At 44.1% G+C, this 20,037-nt stretch overlaps 1 protein-coding gene across 1 annotated transcript in view; it reads left to right on the top strand.

Annotated features, from left to right (window-relative positions):
- SLCO2A1 (solute carrier organic anion transporter family member 2A1) overlaps nucleotides 1–20,037 on the top strand; it is a 915,614-nt gene that overhangs the window by 190,971 nt on the left and 704,606 nt on the right. The window contains 1 exon segment of the mRNA XM_030215775.1: nucleotides 5,941–6,168. Coding sequence (XP_030071635.1) covers nucleotides 5,941–6,168 — 228 coding nt within the window.

Here is a 20,037-nt window from a genome sequence, read left to right as displayed (position 1 = left end):
CATGTCTTTGTCAGTGGGCAAACTTACAAAATCAGCAAGGGATCAAATACTTATTTCCACCACTGTATATGACTGGAAAACCCAGGGGGGGTGGGGGTGGGGGTGTGACCAGAAATGATAGTTTGATCAAACAATTTTAGTTGATTCAACAATCAAATTCCACTAGAATATAACTTTCCTTTAGTAAATCTAAATCTTCCCAATAATTATAGCAGTTTCATCAGTATAAAATGCAAATTTATAACCAGTTGGGAGACTATTTATTTATTTTTTCCCTAGGACTGGCAGAACCTGTCCACAAAGTTAGAATGCTACAGGACAAGAAGCAGTTAGAAAAGCCTATCCTCTCCACTGTTAGAGTTTGGCAGGAAAGAGGTTTTGTTGTTGTTGTTGTTGTTGTGTTTGTCTTTTTGGGAGGGGAACAGGGTTAGTAGACAGAGAAGTGCACCACAATACAGATTCTTTCCAATGTGCATCACCATACATTTGTCCATGGTGGTTGAAAGAGTTCCAAGACTCGCTCTTTGGGGCCCTGGGAAGAGAAGCCTGGACCTTGGAATCTTTTGGGAAGAAGAAAGGATTAAGAGACATGGCAGGCAATCTGTGGCAGAGGTTCACACCCTGATGACGCTGGTACCTTAATGCCTAGCGAAACATGGCCCATATTAGCAGTGGATCTGAAAATGAAAAAGCTATAAGCTAAGTGTATCATATGACTTTGTATCAGCACCCAGGGACTTTACTAAATGCCTAGCAGTAATCCAAGCGTTGTGCATGTGCCTGTGTTTCCCTTCCTAGATGATTGGCTGGTCAAGATTGCAACTCAGGAAGGGAAAATGTATCAATGTTTATCCTTTTCTGCGTCTCTGTTTGGTTTGTACTGTTGATTCTTAGCTAAAATTGTAGTTCTGTTTTTATTGTTTTATATTATTTATTGTAAACCACCTTGATGGATATCCTTAAGGCGGTATATCAAATTGCTTAATACACTTGAAACTTGAATGCACAAACCCATTTGGGTACTGGAGCTACTAGGGTTTGTCGTCAATTATTCCAAGTCACATCTCCGCCCATCCCAATAATTGGAGTTTATAGAGCCCTCCTAGTCAAACTGCAGACCTCACAGCATACCCTGAAGAAAGTTACAGTACGGTAGCCGAAATGTCAGTTCCACTTACTCAAGACACAGCAAGATCTGGACAACCGCATCAATCATGATGCCAGCCGCAGAAGCCTAAGTGAACATAGTCCTTATAAGTCTACCTGGCACTGGCCTTACAAATATATATGCATCTCCCACTATGAAGGTAATTACCCTCATGATCTGTGTGATAAATGCTGACATTTGACACCTATAATGTGTAATATAAATATAGTATAAAACATAAGAACATAAACCTTGTCATACTGAGTCAAACCAAAGGTTTCCAACAGTGGCCAATCCAGGTCACAAGTACCTGGCAATATATCAAAAGAGTAAAGCAGATTTTATGCTGCTTATTTTATAACAGGGCACCTAGAATACTTGGGCAGGAAGGTGCCTATTTTATGAAAGTATATAAGTGCCTATGCTTCTTTATAAAATAGCACAAATTGTGCCAATGTTGAATGTATGAAATTTGCTCTAAAGCAGGTGTAAATATCTGCATATTTTTAATAAAAATATATTCCATAAATTGACTCTGGCCATGTTCCGCTCAAACCCTACTCCTGAGCACTCATAGTGCGAGTATGTGCTGGCTTGCACTGTGTGTACTTCTAGGCATGATTTAATTTTATAAAAGCCCATTTATGAGTATAGAAACATTTTACATGTGAAAATAGCTTACAAAATTAACCTCATAGTGGGACATGCACATATAGGGTTCTACTTTGCTTTATATAATAGCAGAAATGGCTGAAAATACACATTAAGGTGTGATCACCTACACCAGCCTAGTATAAATGCCCACACCTACATACTATGCAGTCCGCTCACACTTTGCCCAAACGCCATCCAGTTACAAATTCACTGGCAAAACTCACAGGCACTTTTCCACTACCGGTAGATGGTATTCATAAGAGGTCATTTACAAACACAAGTGGCTATTTACACACCTAATTGCCATTTTCATACCTTCCTGCTGCCTAAAACTAGGTTACTCCTTAGAGAATTAACCCCTATATGTCTTGCCATGCCATCTGATATATATCTTGTTTTGAGGTGGCATGGCAAGATGTACAGTCTAAGTATAGCAGCTGAATAATCAACACCTATATATATAATCTATACATATAATAGTTATTGCCTTTGAACCCCCCCCAACGAGGCCCATTTAGTATATGTACATTCCAGACATATAATGCATTATCCCCCTTATTCGTGTTATATTTAACATGTAAGTTATAGAATAGTGCTGGATATTCATATAACTTAATTGTTAAATTATGCGCTAATTGGCATCTAATATAATAAAACGCACCCTCAACGTTCTGAGGACAACGTTCTGTGAAGCCTTGAAGCCTGAAGCCTTGAAGCCATCTGACGTCACTCCCAGGCTGAAGGGTTCGCGCCGGATTCGTGGTGTGAAGCCTTCAAGCCAGCCAGCCGTCTTTGCCCCGCCCTCGCCTCAAACCAAACAAATCCGGAAGCGAAGCGTCAGGGAAGGAGGCGGCGCTCCCGACGTCTAGCCTTCCCTTCACTGTGTTCCGCCTTCAAAAGAAGGCGGGAGACAGCGAAGGGAAAGCAAGACGTCGGGAGCGCCGCCTCCTTCCCTGACGTTTCGCTGCACGAACCGCCACGGAGGTAAAGTTAAAATGAAGAAGAAAAAAAAAAAAGGGATGCATGGATGCGAAGGGGGGGGGGGGATGCATGGATGCGAAGGGGGGGGACATGGATGCGAAGGGGGGGGGGAGAAGAGGGCGGGCCAGGCTGGGACATGGGAGAGAGAGGAGCATGGATGCGAGGGGTGGGGGTCATGGAAGGGAGAGAGGGGACTTGCTGGAAAAGGATGAATGGAGGCGGCAGGGGACAGAGGAGCATGGATGGGCATGGAATGGGAGGGCAGGGCTCAGGGAGAGAGGGGAATTACTGGAAATGGATGAATGAAGGGGCCAGGGGACAGAGGAGCATGGATGGGCATGGATTGGGAGGGCAGGACTAAGGGAGAGAGGGAAATTGCTGGATAGGGATGAATAGAGGGGGACAGATGGGCATGGATGGATATGGATTGCAGGGCAGGCCTCAGGTAGAGAGGGCAATTGCTGGATAGGGAAAAATGGAGGGGCCAGGTGACAGATGAGCATGGATGGGCATGGATTGGAAGAGCAGGACTCAGGGAGAGGGGAATTGCTGGATAGGGATGAATGGAGGGGACAGATGGGCATGGATGGATATGGATTGTAGGGCAGGCCTCAGGCAGAGAGGGGAAATGCTGGATAGGGATGAATGGAGGGGCCAGGTGACAGAGGAGCATGGATGGGCATGGATTGGAAGGGCAGGACTCAGGGAGAGGGGAATTGCTGGATAGGGATGAATGGAGGGGACAGATGAGCATGGATGGATATGGATTGCAGGACAGGCCTCAGGCAGAGAGGGGAAATGCTGGATAGGGATGAATGGAGGGGGCAGGTGACAGAGAAACATGGATGGCCATGGATTGGGAGGGCAGGGCTCAGGGAGAGAGGGGAATTGCTGGAAAAGGATGAATGGAGGGGGCAGGGGACAGATGGCCATGGATTGGGAGGGCACGGCTCACACTCTCTCTCTCATATACAATGTCTTTCTGACTCTCACTCTCACACACTCTGTCTCACACTGTATCACATTCACTCTCTATGTGCCACACAGTCACTCACACACTCGCTTGGTCTCATACACACACTCTCTCTCACACTGTGTCTCACATACACACTTGCACACACACTCATTCTCACACACACACTCTCTCACAAACACACTCACACCCAGACTCACTCTCTCACACACTCACACTTTCACTCTGACTCTCAAACAGTCACTCTCACATACACTCTCCCAAACATACACACTCCAAGGAAAACCTTGCTAGCGCCCGTTTCATTTGTGTCAGAAACGGGCCTTTTTTACTAGTTATTCAATAATTGACATTAATTTGCAGTTCATATACCTATACTTAGGGGCTGATTCAGAAAGCAGTGCATTAGAGCCATTGACTGCATGTGGGGTTCCTGCAAAGAACATGTGGCATGAAGTAATCAATGAGCATGCAAATTAATACTGTATTAAAATCGCAAAAGAAATCAGCAGCTTATTGCCAAATGTTACTCTTCCTGTCCTTGCCTGAGCCGTGATCGGCACAGGCACTGACAGAAAAGGTGTTATTTAAAAAAAAAAAAGTGCCAACAGAAGTAATTTTGGGTGGAGTCGAAGTAAATAAAAATGTACTGACTGTATCTCCAGCTTCAAAATAACCCCCCAAAATGTTATATGGTAAATTTATCATTTCATACTTTATTTCTCTCTCTGTCTATATATCTATATCTGTATAGATATATAGAGAGATCAAGATTGAGAGATCTTTGTCCTGTAGAAAAATAGATGAGTGTGAGTCAAAGGTTTGGTGTACTGATTTCATAGCCCTGGCTGGCGATCTGAACAGGCCCCTGATCTCGCTCCCTCCCTCCCTGATATTAACAAATTTCTCTGGTGTCTAGTGGCCCTCCCACCCCCGACATGACAAGTTTCTTCTCTTCCAATAAACTCTCCCAATAAAAATACTGCCCAGTGTGTAATGGAATGTCTCCCTTGTATGGCAAACTGGCCCTGCCCCAGAATGCACTGTGTGGAGCAGGAGCACCCATTTTGGAAATGATGACCTGGAGGTAGGAACGAGTGGACATTTCTCCTGTCTTGTTCAATATACAGGTGTCCAGCGAGGGCTTGGAAAAGGGGAAAAGATGCAAGTTAGACACCAGGTAAACAGTTTGTTGGAAGAAAGGGGGCTGGTCATGTCATCAGGAAGTGCAAAGGAAAATTGTTTTTATACTTAGGGATGGAACTGGGTTGGGTAATTTTGGGGGGATGGGATGGTGCGGAGTGTGGCAGAGGGGGAGGAGAGAGGACTGATGCTGACCACAGGGGCTTTATGCCAACCTTAGACCCAGCTGTAGGTTTCTGGCATTAAGCCACCGTGGTAGACATCAGCATATACAGGGTAGCTAATCAGCTGTTTAGCATGAAGTTTAATACGCTGTGCACTGTCTACCACAAGTGTAAAGCTTAGTGCACAAAACATTTTTGCATACAGCGGCCATTAACAAGCAGGTAAGTGCGATGTAGCCCACGGTAGCTTTCTGCATCGGTTCCTTGGTTGGTATTCTGTAACAGTGTATAATTCCTTTAGCATGCAAGTGCTACAGGAGTTGTGCAGACATCGGTGGAGCATGGTTGGGTCAGGGGCGTGCTTAGCATGGTCTAATGTTATAGAATACTGCAGTTAGGAACATAACTGACATCTGTTAGGTGCAAGCATTTACATTAGTCATTGACCTAGTATAAGTGCTTGTAACTGCAGTATTTTGTAATGGCAATTACACACATAATTGCCAATATATAGAATCCACGCTTAGCGAGCACAGTTTAGGTGGATTTTTGAGAATTACTGTTTTACATCCAGCATTATGTAAACATTACATTCATAATGCTGGTTGATTTTAAAAACAACAGTACTTATACATTTAGCATGACACTGTCAATATGTGCTTTTTTGAATATTGGACCAAAGATGTTTGGTTACCATATATAGTGTATTTCTAGAAGAAACTTTGCACAAACTGTGGCTGCTCACTTGCATACTCAAACACAGGTTTTCCAACATTCCTTCCATCTGTAGTATAAGAGGCAATATTGCCATGAACTATGTAAGCCTAACAGTTTTAATGGAATCTGTGACTCTTCTCAGAAATCTCATCTCTTTGTAGGTAATCAAAGCAGTACAGATGCAGAGATCTGTTACCAGGAGAACAAATCATCCACATGTGGAGTAAATTCAAAAACTAAGCAGGACTCTCAAGCAGAGGCCAGAACTATGTGGGCAGTAATGGTCTTGGCGCAGTTACTTGCTGGTATCGGCACAGTGCCCATTCAGCCTTTTGGCATCTCCTATGTAGATGACTTCGCTGAGTCAAACAACTCTTCATTGTACATTGGTAAGATTTAAATTTGTCCTTCTGTACAGTCTTGCTACTGCATAAGCTTCTTTTCTAGGAATTTTGCCAACTAGGTAACTTTTTCAAGTTATTGTCTGGTACAGTGATCTGAATATAACATTCGGCACTTGTTACTAAGAACAGATTATTTATAAATTTGTACTGCATCCATTAAAACAGTAATCATTTTTGCTTCAGTTGACATCTGCTTCCGTATCCCTCATAAGACTGGCAGTAATGTTATATTTCTAATTACTACTATTACTACTATTTAGCATTTCTATAGCGCTACAAGGCGTACGCAGCGCTGCATAAACATAGAAGAAAGACAGTCCCTGCTCAAAGAGCTTACAATCTAATAGACAAAAAATAAAGTAATCAAATCAATTATTGTGTACAGGAAGGAGGAGAGGAGGGTAGGTGGAGGCGAGTGGTTACAAGTGGTTACGAGTCAAAAGCAATGTTAAAGAGGTGAGCTTTCAGTCTAGATTTAAAGGTGGCCAAGGATGGGGCAAGACGTAGGGGCTCAGGAAGTTTATTCCAGGTGTAGGGTGCAGCGAGACAGAAGGCGCGAAGTCTGGAGTTGGCAGTAGTGGAGAAGGGAACAGATAAGAAGGATTTATCCATGGAGCGGAGTGCACGGGAAGAGGTGTAGGGAAGGACGAGTGTGGAGAGATACTGGGGAGCAGCAGAGTGAGTACATTTATAGGTTAGTAGAAGAAATTTGAACAGGACGTGAAAACGGATAGGGAGCCAGTGAAGCGACTTGAGGAGAGGGGGTAGTATGAGTAAAGTGACCTTGGCAGAAGACGAGACGGGCAGCAGAGTTTTGAACCGATTGGAGAGGGGAGAGGTGACTAAGTAAGTCATTGGAAACTGCCATAAGTACATAAGTAATACCACACTGGGAAAAGACCAAGGGTCCATCGAGCCCAGCATCCTGTCCACGACAGCGGCCAGTCCAGGCCAAGGGCACCTGGCAAGCTTCCCAAACGTACAAACATTCTACACATGTTATTCCCGGAATTGTGGATTTTTCCCAAGTCCATTTAGTATCGGTTTATGGACTTGTCTTTAGGAAACCGTCTAACCCCCTTTTAAACTCTGCCAAGCTAACCACCTTCACCACGTTCTCCGGCAACGAATTCCAGAGTTTAATTACGCGTTGGGTGAAGAAAAATTTTCTCCGATTTGTTTTAAATTTACTACACTGTAGTTTCATCGAATGCCCCCTAATCCTAGTATTTTTGGAAAGCGTGAACAGACGCTTCACATCCACCTGTTCCACTCCACTCATTATTTTATATACCTCTATCATGTCTCCCCTCAGCCGTCTCTTCTCCAAGCTGAAAAGCCCTAGCCTCCTTAGTCTTTCTTCATAGGGAAGTCGTCCCATCTCCGCTATCATTTTAGTCACCCCCCCCCCCCCCCCCCCCACAAAAGCCATGCTGACTTGGTCTCAGTAATCCATGCCCTCAGATGTGCTCTGTAATTTTGTTTTTAATAATAGCCTCTACCATTTTCCCCGGCACCGACGTCAGACTCACCGGTCTATAATTTCCCGGATCTCCCCTGGAACCTTTTTTAAAAATGGGCGTTATATTGGCCACCCTCCAATCTTCCGGTACCACGCTCGATTTTAAGGATAAATTGCATATCACTAGCAGTAGCTCCGCAAGCTCATTTTTCAGTTCTATCAGTACTCTAGGATGAATACCATCCGATCCAGGAAATTTGCTACTCTTCAGTTTGCTGAACTGCCCCATTACATCCTCCAGGTTTAACGTGAAGTCAGTAAGTTTCTCCGACTCGTCCGCTTGAAATATCATTTCCGACACCGGTATCCCACCCAAATGTTTCTCGGTGAAGACCGAAGCAAAGAATTCATTCAATCTCTCCGCTACGTCTTTGTCTTCCTTGATCGCCCCTTTTACCCCTCAGTCATCAAACGGCCCAACCTATTGTTTTGCCAGCTTCCTGCTTTTAATATATCGAAAACATTTTTTACTATGCTATTTTGCCTCTAATGGTATCTTTTTTATTTCTTGGCCTTCTTTATCTGCGCCTTACATTTGCTTTGACACTCCTTATGCTGCTTCTTGTTATTTTCAGACAGTTCCTTCTTCCATTTTCTGAAGGCATTTCTTTTAGCCCTAATAGCTTCCTTCACCTCACTTTTCAACCAGGCCGGCTGTCTTTTGGAGTTCCGTCTTTCTTTTCTAATTTGTGGAATATGTTTGGCCTGGGCCTCCAGGATGGTATTTTTGAACAGCGTCCATGCCTGTTGTACAGTTTTTACCCTCTCAGTTGTCCTTCTAAGTTTTTTTTTTTTTTTTCCACCGTTCTTCTCATTTTATCATAGTCTCCTTTTTTAAAGTTAAACGCTAATGTATTTGACTTTCTGTGTATAGTTACTTCAAGGTTGATATCAAAACTGATCATATTATGATCACTGTTATCAAGCGGCCCCAGTACCATAACGTCCCTCACCAGATCATGCGCTCCACTGAGGACCAAGTCTAGAATTTTTCCTTCTCTCGTTGGCTCCTGCACCAGCTGCTCCATAAAGCTGTCCTTGATTTCATCAAGGAATTGTACCTCTCTAGCGTGTCCCGATGTTACATTTACCCAGTCTATATTTGGATAATTGAAGGCACCCATTATTATCACATTGCCCATTTTGTTTGCGTCTCTGATTTCTTTTATCATGTCTGCGTCTACCTGCTCATCCTGGCGAGGCGGACGGTAGTACACTCCTATCACCGTCTTTTTCCCTTTTATACATGGAATTTCAACCCACAATGATTCAAGGGTGTGATTTGTGTCCTGCTGAATTTGTAATCTATCTGAGTCAAGGCTCTCGTTAATATACAATGGTATCCCTCCACCAGTCCGGTCCACCCTGTCACTATGATATACTTTGTACCCCGGTATGACAGTGTCCCACTGATTATCCTCCTTCCACCAGGTCTCAGTAATGCCTATTACCGTATTTTTCGGACTATAAGACGCACTTTTTTCCCCAAAAATTTGGGAGGAAAATGAGGGGTGCGTCTTATAGTCCGAAGGTAGATTTGGCTGGCTGGCTGGCTGCCCGCCCGCCCGCCCTCCGAGTTCGGGATCGCCGTCGGGGTTACCTCCTCCCCCCGGCCCTGTCACCACTTCTCCCTACTCACGTGATCTTCCCTGGTGGTCTAGTGACGTCGGGGCAGGAAAGAGTCCCCTCTTTCCTGCCCAGAGCGCTGCTCTCCATCCTCCTGTATGCAGCCTGACGGTCTCGGCGAGATTCAAAATGGCCGCCGAGACTTCAATTCTCGGCGGCCATTTTGAATCTCGCCGAGACCGTCAGGCAGCAGTGCATACAGGAGGATGGAGAGCAGCGCGCTGGGCAGGAAAGAGGGGGCTATTTTCTGCCCCGACGTCACTAGACCACCAGGGAAGATCGCGTGAGTAGGGAGAAGTGGTGACGGGGGGGGGGGGGGGGGGAGGAGGTAACCCTGACGGCGATCCCGAACTCGGAGGGAGGGATTCGGACAAGACGCACCGGAGCACCTAGGTTTTAGAGGAGGGAAAAAGGAAACTTTTTTTTTTTCCTATTTCCCTCCTCTAAAACCTAGGTGCGTCTTATGGTCCGGTGTGCCTTATAGTCCGAAAAATACGGTATATCAAATTTTTCATTTAGTGCAATATATTCCAACTCTCCCATCTTATTTCTTAGACTCCTAGCATTTGCATATAGACATTTCAAAGTATGTTTGTTGTTCCTATTTGCATGATGCTTAGTACTGGACACTACTGATTTGCCATCTTTTGTCTGATCTTTAGTTGTATTTAAGGGCACCTGGCCTACCACGGTCTGTTGTGCAACCTCACTATCCAGAAACCCATGATCTAAACTCTGCCCAAGCAGGATATTACAGTTCAGCAAAGTCTGTATTTTAATTCGACTTAAGAGCAGAATGCATTTGATTGAATATCCAATTAAAGGGGGAACGTAATAAAGTGTGTTGAGGAAATAATGCATGATATTTTCCACTTAACGCATGTTAAATAGCAAAATAATGTTATTTTACCATAGTGCATGTTAGTTTGCTACAACACGAGCTTTAATATGTAAGGTACATGCAAATATAGCAAAGCGTCTTAGGATTATGCAAATCAAATAATGCAGCTTACGTTGAACTTTGAAAACTGTGTTCTTCAAGACAAGTAAGATATCAGTTACCAAAATTGGGTGACGTCTTCTATCGAAGGTGCTGCTATTCTGGAGTTCAGACTGCAGTTTCAGGATGCAAGTTTATTTATTTATTGCATTTGTATCCCACATTTTCCCACCTCTTTGCAGGCTCAATGTGGCTTACAATACATCATGAATAGTGGAAGTATTTTAGGAAATAGACTTTTAGTGTTACAGAAGGATCTTGGGCAACATAATGATAAAACATGATAATAGTATAACAAGCAGATATTGTAAGACAGTTCTGAGTATATGTGGAGGAGTTATGTATTTATGTTCACATTGGTTGGTCTTTGTGGTATGCCTTGTTTAAAGAGAAGGGTCTTCAGCAGTTTGCGGAAGTCTGTTAGTTCGTAAATCGTTTTTAAGTTGTGTGGCATTGCGTAAGTTTGATTCTTGTGTTGCACATTGAGATACACTTTTAAGAGACTTTGTACTCAGCATGTCTATATGACTCTGTAGCTGGCATTTAAGAATCCCTGCGTGCCGGAACAGAGCCTGTGGTCAGCACTCTGTATGTTGAATTTGAAGAATAGACTTTTTATTTGACATCTTCCACTTGTGTTGTTATTTGATGAAGTCCTGGCACGGACACTACCCAGCATTCTGAATATCCAAGAAACCTTTATCAACCAAACTGTGCATGCACAGGTGCCTTTCCACCTGCCTCAAACGCGTGGGACTAGCAGTCTGCCTTTTTTAATGAAGCTGGTCAGATATTTATCTTTGTTTTCAGCGTGTTTTTTTTTCTGTCTTCCCTTCTTGCTTTCCATCGTGAGTACCCAGGACCTTATCCCTTTTTTCTTATTTCATCATTTCCCCTTGTCGGTTTTCTTTGGTTTGTTGGCCTTTTTAAGTTTTCTTTATTTTTGGTACAACTCTGTCAGGACTTCCTTTATTAACCCTTTAGTGTCCAATGTTCCCGTATCCTTATTGGTCCTGTCTGTCTGTCCTGATTTAGATTGTAAGCTCTTTTGAGCAGGGGCAGTCTTTTTCTTCATGTTCAATTGTGAAACGCTGCATATGACTGGTAGCGCTATAGAAATGATTTATAGTAGTAGATTTATAGTAAGAGAAAAATATATCATATCAATCCCAAAACTATTGAGGGGTTACCTCAAAATATAGGATAATTTTTAACATTCAAAAACCGCTTTCAATAAGTGTGGTTAATGCTATAGATGATACATACTATCAGAATATAGTGAGGTGCATGAGATATGATGATAGTGGATCAATATATCAGTATTAAAGCGGACATTCATTAGTGATTTATTAAAATGGTGGGGAAAACTGTTTGTATCGGCGTCTTAACATGATTGCACAGAATGACCGCATTTAGTCTACATGAGGTGCTTGCGGATACAACCGGATTTCCTAAATACAAATTATTCTTTTGGTGAACCATCTAACATGATTAAACCGAGAAATATTCTGTAGTCATAAAATCACTAAAATTTGCAGAGTGAGTGTCGGCATTTACATTTAATTGCATAGATGGACCACAATATATCTGAATTTGGTACAGGATTTATACAAACAAGTGCCTACCTTCGCATAAGATCAAGCAAAGAGATACTCTCATGAACGAACTCCTTTGGTCACATAATCGGTGAGCTAAACAGAGCTAGGGCTGCCTGTACCTGTATAAATATGTGCTGAGATAACGTCCGTTAAACCGAATCCAACGGTCTCATCATAGTTTGAAAATCTCCATTTTGTGTAATCAAGATGTAATGTGTCACTTATCATAAACCATTGGGAGAATAAAAACTTATAAAAAAATAAATCAAGAATTGTTATATATAAACAAGTGCAATGACGTTTCTTCACATCTATATATATAAAAGGCAACCCCAACGTTCTGAAGCCTCCACGGAAGTTGAGGCGCCCGAGATATCCGGTGTGCCCTGGAGTGTCTGCACCGCCCTCGCGTCAAAACGTCATGATGCATCAAAACGTCATGACGTCGAGGGCGGAGCTATTGACACTCGACGGCCGAAACGGCCCACAGCGAACAAGGCAAGTAGCTTCGAGGGACGGAGGGAGGGGGCCCCTTGCTAGCGCCCGTTTCATTCCGCTCAGAAACGGGCATTTTTTCCTAGTGTATATATGAGTTTATCCATAATTTATAAACACGCTATCTAGTCTTTGTCATTAATTTTTATAAATATATATTTTTATTAGTTCATAATAGATAGATGCTACAGATATATTGACCATATAAAAGAATAACAATAATATGAACATTGAAAATAAAAATAAGAAAAATTAAAAACATAAAAATTAGAAATTAAAAATTAAAAATCAATTGTCAAAATTAAAAAAATATTAAATTAATGAATATAAATAAAAAATGGAGTAAGAACATCTATTTGAAAAAATATTATATTTTGTATTCTCGATGTGGTGGCTCAGGTAGACAGTAATTAAATGATTTGCATATATTACTACATCTATTTTTTGCATTAATTTTTAAATAAAATGTTGTATAAAAAGGTTTTTTAGGATGATTTTTCATGATTTATTGAGACAGGCTAAACATCAAAAATTAATTAAATATATTCATTCTATTGTTAAAACATATATTAATCTTAGGAAATCCAATTAAAAATGTTTTAAAAAAGGGAAAAAACTAAACAGCATAAAAATGTTAAAAAAGGGAAAAACTAAAAAAACAGCCTAGTAGATGTAATTATAAGTTCCAAATATATACTGCAGTACATATATAGACATTTGTGTGTGTGCTAAAAAGATGTCATACACCTATATTTGTATGAACAACATAAAAACATCGCTAGTAGAATGAACCATACATGTACATATAAAAATCTTTTCATAAACATAAAGGAATTTTCAACATATAATCACATAGTACAATAAAAATGTACAATAATGTGATTATATGTCTATATATGTACTGCAGTATATATTTGGAACTTAGTCTTGTTTTTTCCATGGTAGAGAGTGGCTGTTTTTCGATCTCTCTCCTCACCCATTGAAACAGCCTTCGCCGTCTTATTTCCGCGTTTTCTTCCCTCTTTCTTTCATTTTTTCACCTGTACCCTGTTTGTAGAACTAAAAAAAAACTCCCTTAAAAAACCTTTGTTTTTGGCCCTTCTAAGTTTTCTTTCGGTTTCGTTACGGCTCTCTTTGGCCGCGCGTATGGATTTTCCCTTTTGTGTTTTTATAATTGACACAATCGAGGATTTTGATTTCGCCACTGCTATTTTTCCGTCCATGTCATCGAGCACTCCCAGCAGCTTCAAGAAGTGTACTTGGTGCAACCGGGCGATCTCAGGTACCGACCCCCCCGTGTGGTGTCTCCAGTGCCTTGGGCCCGACTACCGCCCTGTCGCATGTAAGTTGTGTCGTAGCCTTAAAAAACGGACACAGGTGTCGAGAAAAGCTCTACGGATCGTCTTTTTGGAGCTTCACCCGGTACTTTGGCATTGACATCGGTACCATGGTTGGTTGCGTCTATATCGGCACAGGAGATGGCATCGACCTCAGGAGCGCAGGTAATGGCTGTCCAACAGATTCTGGCGCCGACTCCTGCACCAACCCCGCAGCCTTTCTCGACAGCGACTTTGGACGAGCGCATCCAAGCCATTCTTCCAGGTCTTCTGGAAGGGCTGCTGTGTCAGTCTGCTCCGGTGCCGGAGGTGCTTGCGCCCCCGGTACCTTCGATGGAAGCGGCAGCTGGCTCGTGACCTGTGGTGAGGTCCCTGACGCCGGTACTGGCTGCTTCATCGGCGTCCACCCAGGTCGACTCCCCGTTGACATCGCTGGAGGGTGTTTCATCGCCGCCGGCATGGGAGTCGACTTCTCGACATCGCCATCAAGGACATGGTTCCTTGGCGTTGAGACGGGCCCGGTTTCAGACTGCAGTTAAGGAACTCTTGTCTGATACCGATGAGGATGCCTCGTGGGAGGCAGAGGAAGACCCAAGATATTTGTCTGATGAGGAGTCTTGTGGTCTTCCTTCTGATCCCACTCCTTCACCAGAGAGAAAGCTTTCTCCCCCGGAGAGTCTTTCTTTCTCTTCATTTGTCCGGGAAATGTCTGTGGCTATTCCCTTCCCAGTGGTCTCTGAGGATGAGCCCAGGACTGAGATGCTCGAGGTCCTTGACTATCCTTCGTCACCTAAGGAGTCATCCACGGTTCCTTTGCATAATGTGCTCAAGGAGACTCTTATGCGGAACCGGATGAAAACATTAAGCAATCCCACCATTCCTAAGAAAGCTGAGTCCCAATATCGGATTCATGGAGAACCTGAGTTGATGAAGTTGCAGTTACTTCACGACTCTATGGTTGTGGATTCCGCTCTCAAAAGAGCCGGGAGTTCTAGAGATTTCGCCTTGGCACCCCCGGGACGGGAATCTAGAACTAGACTCTTTTGGGAGGAAGGCCACCAGTCCTCTATGCTCATGGCCAAAATTAAGTCTTAACAGCGCTACACGAGCATTCATTTGAGGAACACGGTGAAGCAACTGGCGGACTTGGTCGACAAGCTCTTTCCGGGGCGGGGCAGGCCAGGCCTTTTCAGGAGGTGGTCAGGCAGCAGAAGGCATGTCGTAAATTCCTGTCCAGGGGTGCTTACGATTCTTTTGATGTTGCACCCAGATTCGCTCCCCAATGTATAGTGATGCGCAGACTCTCATGGCTGCGTGCCTCTGGCCTGGACAATAGGGTCCAGCAGCGGATTGCGAATGCCCCTTGCTGGGGGGATAATATTTTTGGCGAGAAAGTCGAACAAGTGGTTGATCAGATCACTCAGCGGGAAACCGCTATGGACAATCTCTCCCGCCGGGCGCCTTCTGCTACTACCTCATAAGGTAGACGATTTTTCCGGGGAAGGAGGAATGCTCCCTATGCTTATAACAAGCGTAGGTACAATCCTCCTCTTCGACAGCCTTCTCAGGCTCATCCCCAGTGCGCTCGTTCTCGTCAACATTGTGTGCCAAGGAAGTCCCCTGCAGCTCCCCAGCAAAAGCAAGGGATGGGCTTTTGACTGGCTCCAGTTGAGCATAGCTGCTATAAAAGTGTCCAAGCCGGACGGCTTGCCAGTCGGAGGGAGGTTAAAATTTTTTCACCAAAGGTGGCCTCTCATAACCTCCGACCGGTGGGGCCTTCAAGCAGTCCGTTAGGGTACTCCCTCAAATTGATTTCCTGTCCTCCAAATTGCCCACCGGGAGCTCAATCCTTCAGCTTCCAGCACAGGCAGGTACTTGCAGAGGAGCTCTCCACCCTTCTCAGCGCCAATGCATTCGATCCCGTACCACCAGGGCAAGAAGGGCTGGGGTTCTATTGCAGGTAGTTCCTTGTGCAAAAGAAAACATGGGAGATGCGTCCCAACCTAGACCTAAGGGCCCTGAACAAATTCCTAGTCCGAGAAAAGTTCAGGATGGTTTCCCTGGTTACCCTTCTCTCCATGATTCAGAAAAACAATTACCTATGCTCTCTGGACTTAAAGGATGCTTATACTCACATTCCGATACTTCCAGCTCACAGGAAGTATCTTTGATTCCGTCTGGGAGTGCAGCACTTCTAGTATTGTGTGCTGCCCTTTGGTCTGGCGTCTGCTCCAAGAGTGTTTACAAAATGCCTGGCAGTAGTTGCAGCGTCGCTACGCAGACTGGGGTGCATGTGTTCCCTTATCTCGATAATTGACTGGTGAAGAACACCTCAGAGGCAGGAGCTCTCCAGTCCATGCACATGACTATTCGACTACTGGAGCTACTCGGGTTTGTAATAAATTATCCCAAGTCCCATCTTTTCCCTGTTCAGAAACTGGAATTTATAGGAGCTCTACAGGATTCACGGACGGCTTGTGCCTATCTTCCGGAGGCCAGAGCAGACAATCTTCTGTCTCTAGTTTCCATGGCCAGAGCGTCTCAGCAGATCACAGCTCGGCAGATGTTGAAACTTCTAGGCCATATGGCCACAGTTCATGTGACACCCTTGGCCTGTCTTCACATGAGATCAGCTCAGTGGACCCTAGCTTCTCAGTGGTATCAAGTTGCAGGGTATCTAGTGGATGCAATCGAGCTGTCCACCAATTTTCACAATTCCCTTCAGTGGTGGATATTTTGATCCAATTTGACCTTGGGACGTCCTTTTCAAATTCCTCAGCCACAAAAAGTGCTGACAACGGATGCATCCCTCCTGGGGTGGGGAGCTCATGCCGATGGGCTTCACACTCAAGGAGTTTGGTCCCTCCAGGAAACAGGTCTTCTGATCACTCTTCTGGAGTTGCGAGCTGTCTGGAACGCTCTAAAGGCTTTCAGGGATCGGCTGTCCAATCAAATTATCCATATTCAGACAGACAATCAGGTTGCCATATACTACATCAGCAAGCAGGGGGGCACTGGATCTCGCCCCCTGTGTCGAGAAGCCGTCCTGATGTGGCTTTGGTCTCGCCGTTGCGACATGTCTCTCCAAGCCACGTATCTGGCAGGCGTAAACAACAGTCTTGCCGACAGATTGAGCAGGATAATGCAACCTCACGAGTGGTCGCTCAATTCGGGCATCGTTCGCAAGATCTTCCGAGAGTGGGGCACCCCCTCGATTTATCTTTTTGCCACTCAAATCAATCACAAAGTCCCTCAGTTCTGTTCCAGACTACAGGCCCACGACAGACTAGCATCAGATGCTTTTCTCCTGCATTGGAGGACAGGCCTTCTGTATGCGTATCCTTTCATACCTCTGGTGGGGAAAACTTTGCTGAAAGACCGCAAAACCATGATTCTGATTGCTCCCTTCTTGCCGCATCAGATTTGGTTCCCTCTTCTTTGGAGTTGTACTCCAAAGAACCGTGGAGATTGGAGTGTTTTCCAACCCTCATAACTCAGAGTGAAGGAGTGTTTCTGCATTCCAACCTCCAGTCTCTGGCTCTCACGGCCTGGTTGTTGAGAGCGTAGACTTCGCTTCTTTGGGTCTTTCTGAGGGTGTTTCCCTGGTTTTGCTTGCTTCCAGGAAAGATTCCATGAAGAAGTGTTACATTTTCAAATGGAGGAGGTTTGCTGTCTGGTGTGATAGCAAGGCCCTAGATCCTCGCTCTTGTCCTACACAGACCCTGCTTGAATACCTTCTACACTTGTCAGAGTCTGGTCTCAAGACCAACTCTGTAAGGGTTCATCTTAGTGCAATTAGTGCTTTTCATTGTCGTGTGGAAGGTAAGCCTATCTCTGGACAGCCTTTAGTTCGCTTCATGAGTGGTTTGCTTTGTCAAAGCCCCCTGTCAAACCTCCACCAGTGTCATGGGATCTCAACGTCATTCACACCCAGCTGATGGAGCCTCCTTTTGAGCCACTGAATTCCTGCCAACTGAAGTACTTGACCTGGAAGGTCATATTCTTGGTGGCTGTTACTTCAGCTCGTAGAGTCAGTGAGCTTCAAACCTTAGTAGTGCATGCTCCTTATCTCAAATTTCATCATAACAGAGTAATCCTCCGCACGCACCCTAAGTTCTTGCCGAAGGTGATGTCGGAGTTCCATCTGAACCAGTCAATTGTCTTGCCAACATTTTTTCCCCGTCCTCATACCTGCCCTGCTGAACGTCAGTTGCACACCTTGGACTGCAAGAGAGCATTGGCCTTCTATGTGGATCGGACAAGTCCCTTCAGACAGTCCGCCCAAATGTTTGTTTCTTTCGATCCCAACAGAAGGGGAGTCGCAGTCAGGAAACGCACCATTTTTTTTAAAAAATTTATTTATTTATTCATATTGTTAAACTTATTACAAGAAAACATCTTGTTTAGGAAAGTATCCATTTGTCAATAACATATTCAAGCATAATATCAAGAAAAAGAAAAGGTGAAAAACTAAGTACTTCACATTGTCAAAAGAAAACAATACTCAAGTCCATAAATTCGGATCCAAGATTTCGGAAATCTATGGGAGAAAAACATTACAAAGGAAAAAAAATATCACAAGATAATGCAAATTCTACTAAGCGGAGTTAATTCTTATAATTAGCGCTTATCCACTTTCGCTGAGGCTATAAGCGCCGACACGTGGGCGGGTTCTGTAAATACATATTTTTTATCCCTAAACTTTATTATGCACTTGCAGGGGTATTTTAAAAAAAAGGTGCCCCCCAAGTGCAGAATTTCAGGTCTAAGGAGCAGAAATTGTTTCCTCCGTCGTCTTGTCTCCTTAGAGACATCCGGAAATAATAATACTTTGAAACCTAAAGAAGGTTTGTCCTTATTACGGAAAAACAGGCGAAAGATCCAACTCTTGTCAGGTAATAGTGCGACTGTCGCCCTAATGTGGCTGCAGTCGCTAAGTCAGTGTCCGAGGTCTCCAACAAAAGAGAAACATCTATCGGAGCTTCAGGTTGATTCAGGTCTTTCCCAGGAATATAATAAACAGCTTCAGGTTGATTCAGGTCTTTCCCAGGAATATAATAAACCATAGTCATTGGTGGTATATTTTGTTCAGGAATTAATAATATTTTGCGCATATAGCGCTTCAACATTTCCAAGGGAGCAACATTTTGAAGTTTAGGAAAATCGACAAATCTAAGGTTATGATTTTTAGTGTAATTATCAAAAATTTCCATTTTAACCCTTAGGTTCGTCAAGCCTTTAATCATAGTAGGTTGTACTGTTTCAAACTTCATAATTCTTTGGTCCATTTTAACAACTTTATCATTCAAATCCTTAATCTGCTCTTCTTTCTTTTGTAAGTCATTTTCCAAGGTTTTTAATTTAGGCAATACCTCATTAGTTTGTTTTAAGAAAATCTGTCCAAGGTTAGAAACTAAATCCCACAAAGCTTCTAATGTGACTTCTTTTGGTTTGACCACGAATTCTATGGGAATTTCAAACCTTACAGTCTGCTCACGGGTCACACTCTGTTCCTCAGGTCCTCAATCCGCGGCGTTTCCATGGGCAAACTGCCCTCCAGTCCGACCTCTGGTGTAGTAAAAGCTTCCATTCGACGATCTTCTGGGCCCCTACCCTCTTCCGGGGTGGACCCTCTCGAATCCTCGAGGTAGGAACTGGTGCCTAGCGGTTGGGGAGGGGGAGTGCGCTCGGCGGGGCTCAAGGTGACGTCGAGGCCAGGGAACGCCGAAATCTCCATTTCGCTGGCGTCTCCCACTGGCAGCGTTCCGCCTTCATGAAAAACTCCCTGCGGCCTCAGGTAGCGATCAAGAGGACCAGGTAAGGAGGGAGTTAGCGGGAAAGCTCTAACCGCTAATCTCCCTCTCCGTTTAGGCATTTTTTTTTGAGCAAGGAGATCGAGACTCGCAGCTACTTAGTGAGTTGCGGCCATCTTGGATCCCAGGAAACGCACTATTTCCCATTGGCTAGCAAATTGCATTTCCTTCACTTATGCCCAAGCTGGGCTGACTCTTGAGGGTCATGTCACGGCTCATAGTGTTAGAGCCATGGCAGCATCGGTGGCCCACTATAGTCAGCCACTATAGAAGAGATTTGCAAGGCTGCGACGTGGTCATCAATCCACACATTCACATCTCAGTTCTGCCTTCAGGAGGATACCCGACGCGACAGTCGGTTTGGGCAGTCGGTGCAGTCTGTTCGGGGTTTAGAATCCAACTCCAACCCCCTAGGCCCATTTTTATTCTGTTCCAGGCTGCACTCTCAGTTAGATGTTCTGCT

Source organism: Microcaecilia unicolor, chromosome 10 (assembly GCF_901765095.1).
Source record: "Microcaecilia unicolor chromosome 10, aMicUni1.1, whole genome shotgun sequence".
Taxonomy (NCBI): Eukaryota; Metazoa; Chordata; class Amphibia; order Gymnophiona; family Siphonopidae; genus Microcaecilia; species Microcaecilia unicolor.
This window is presented reverse-complemented; position numbering and strand designations above follow the sequence as displayed.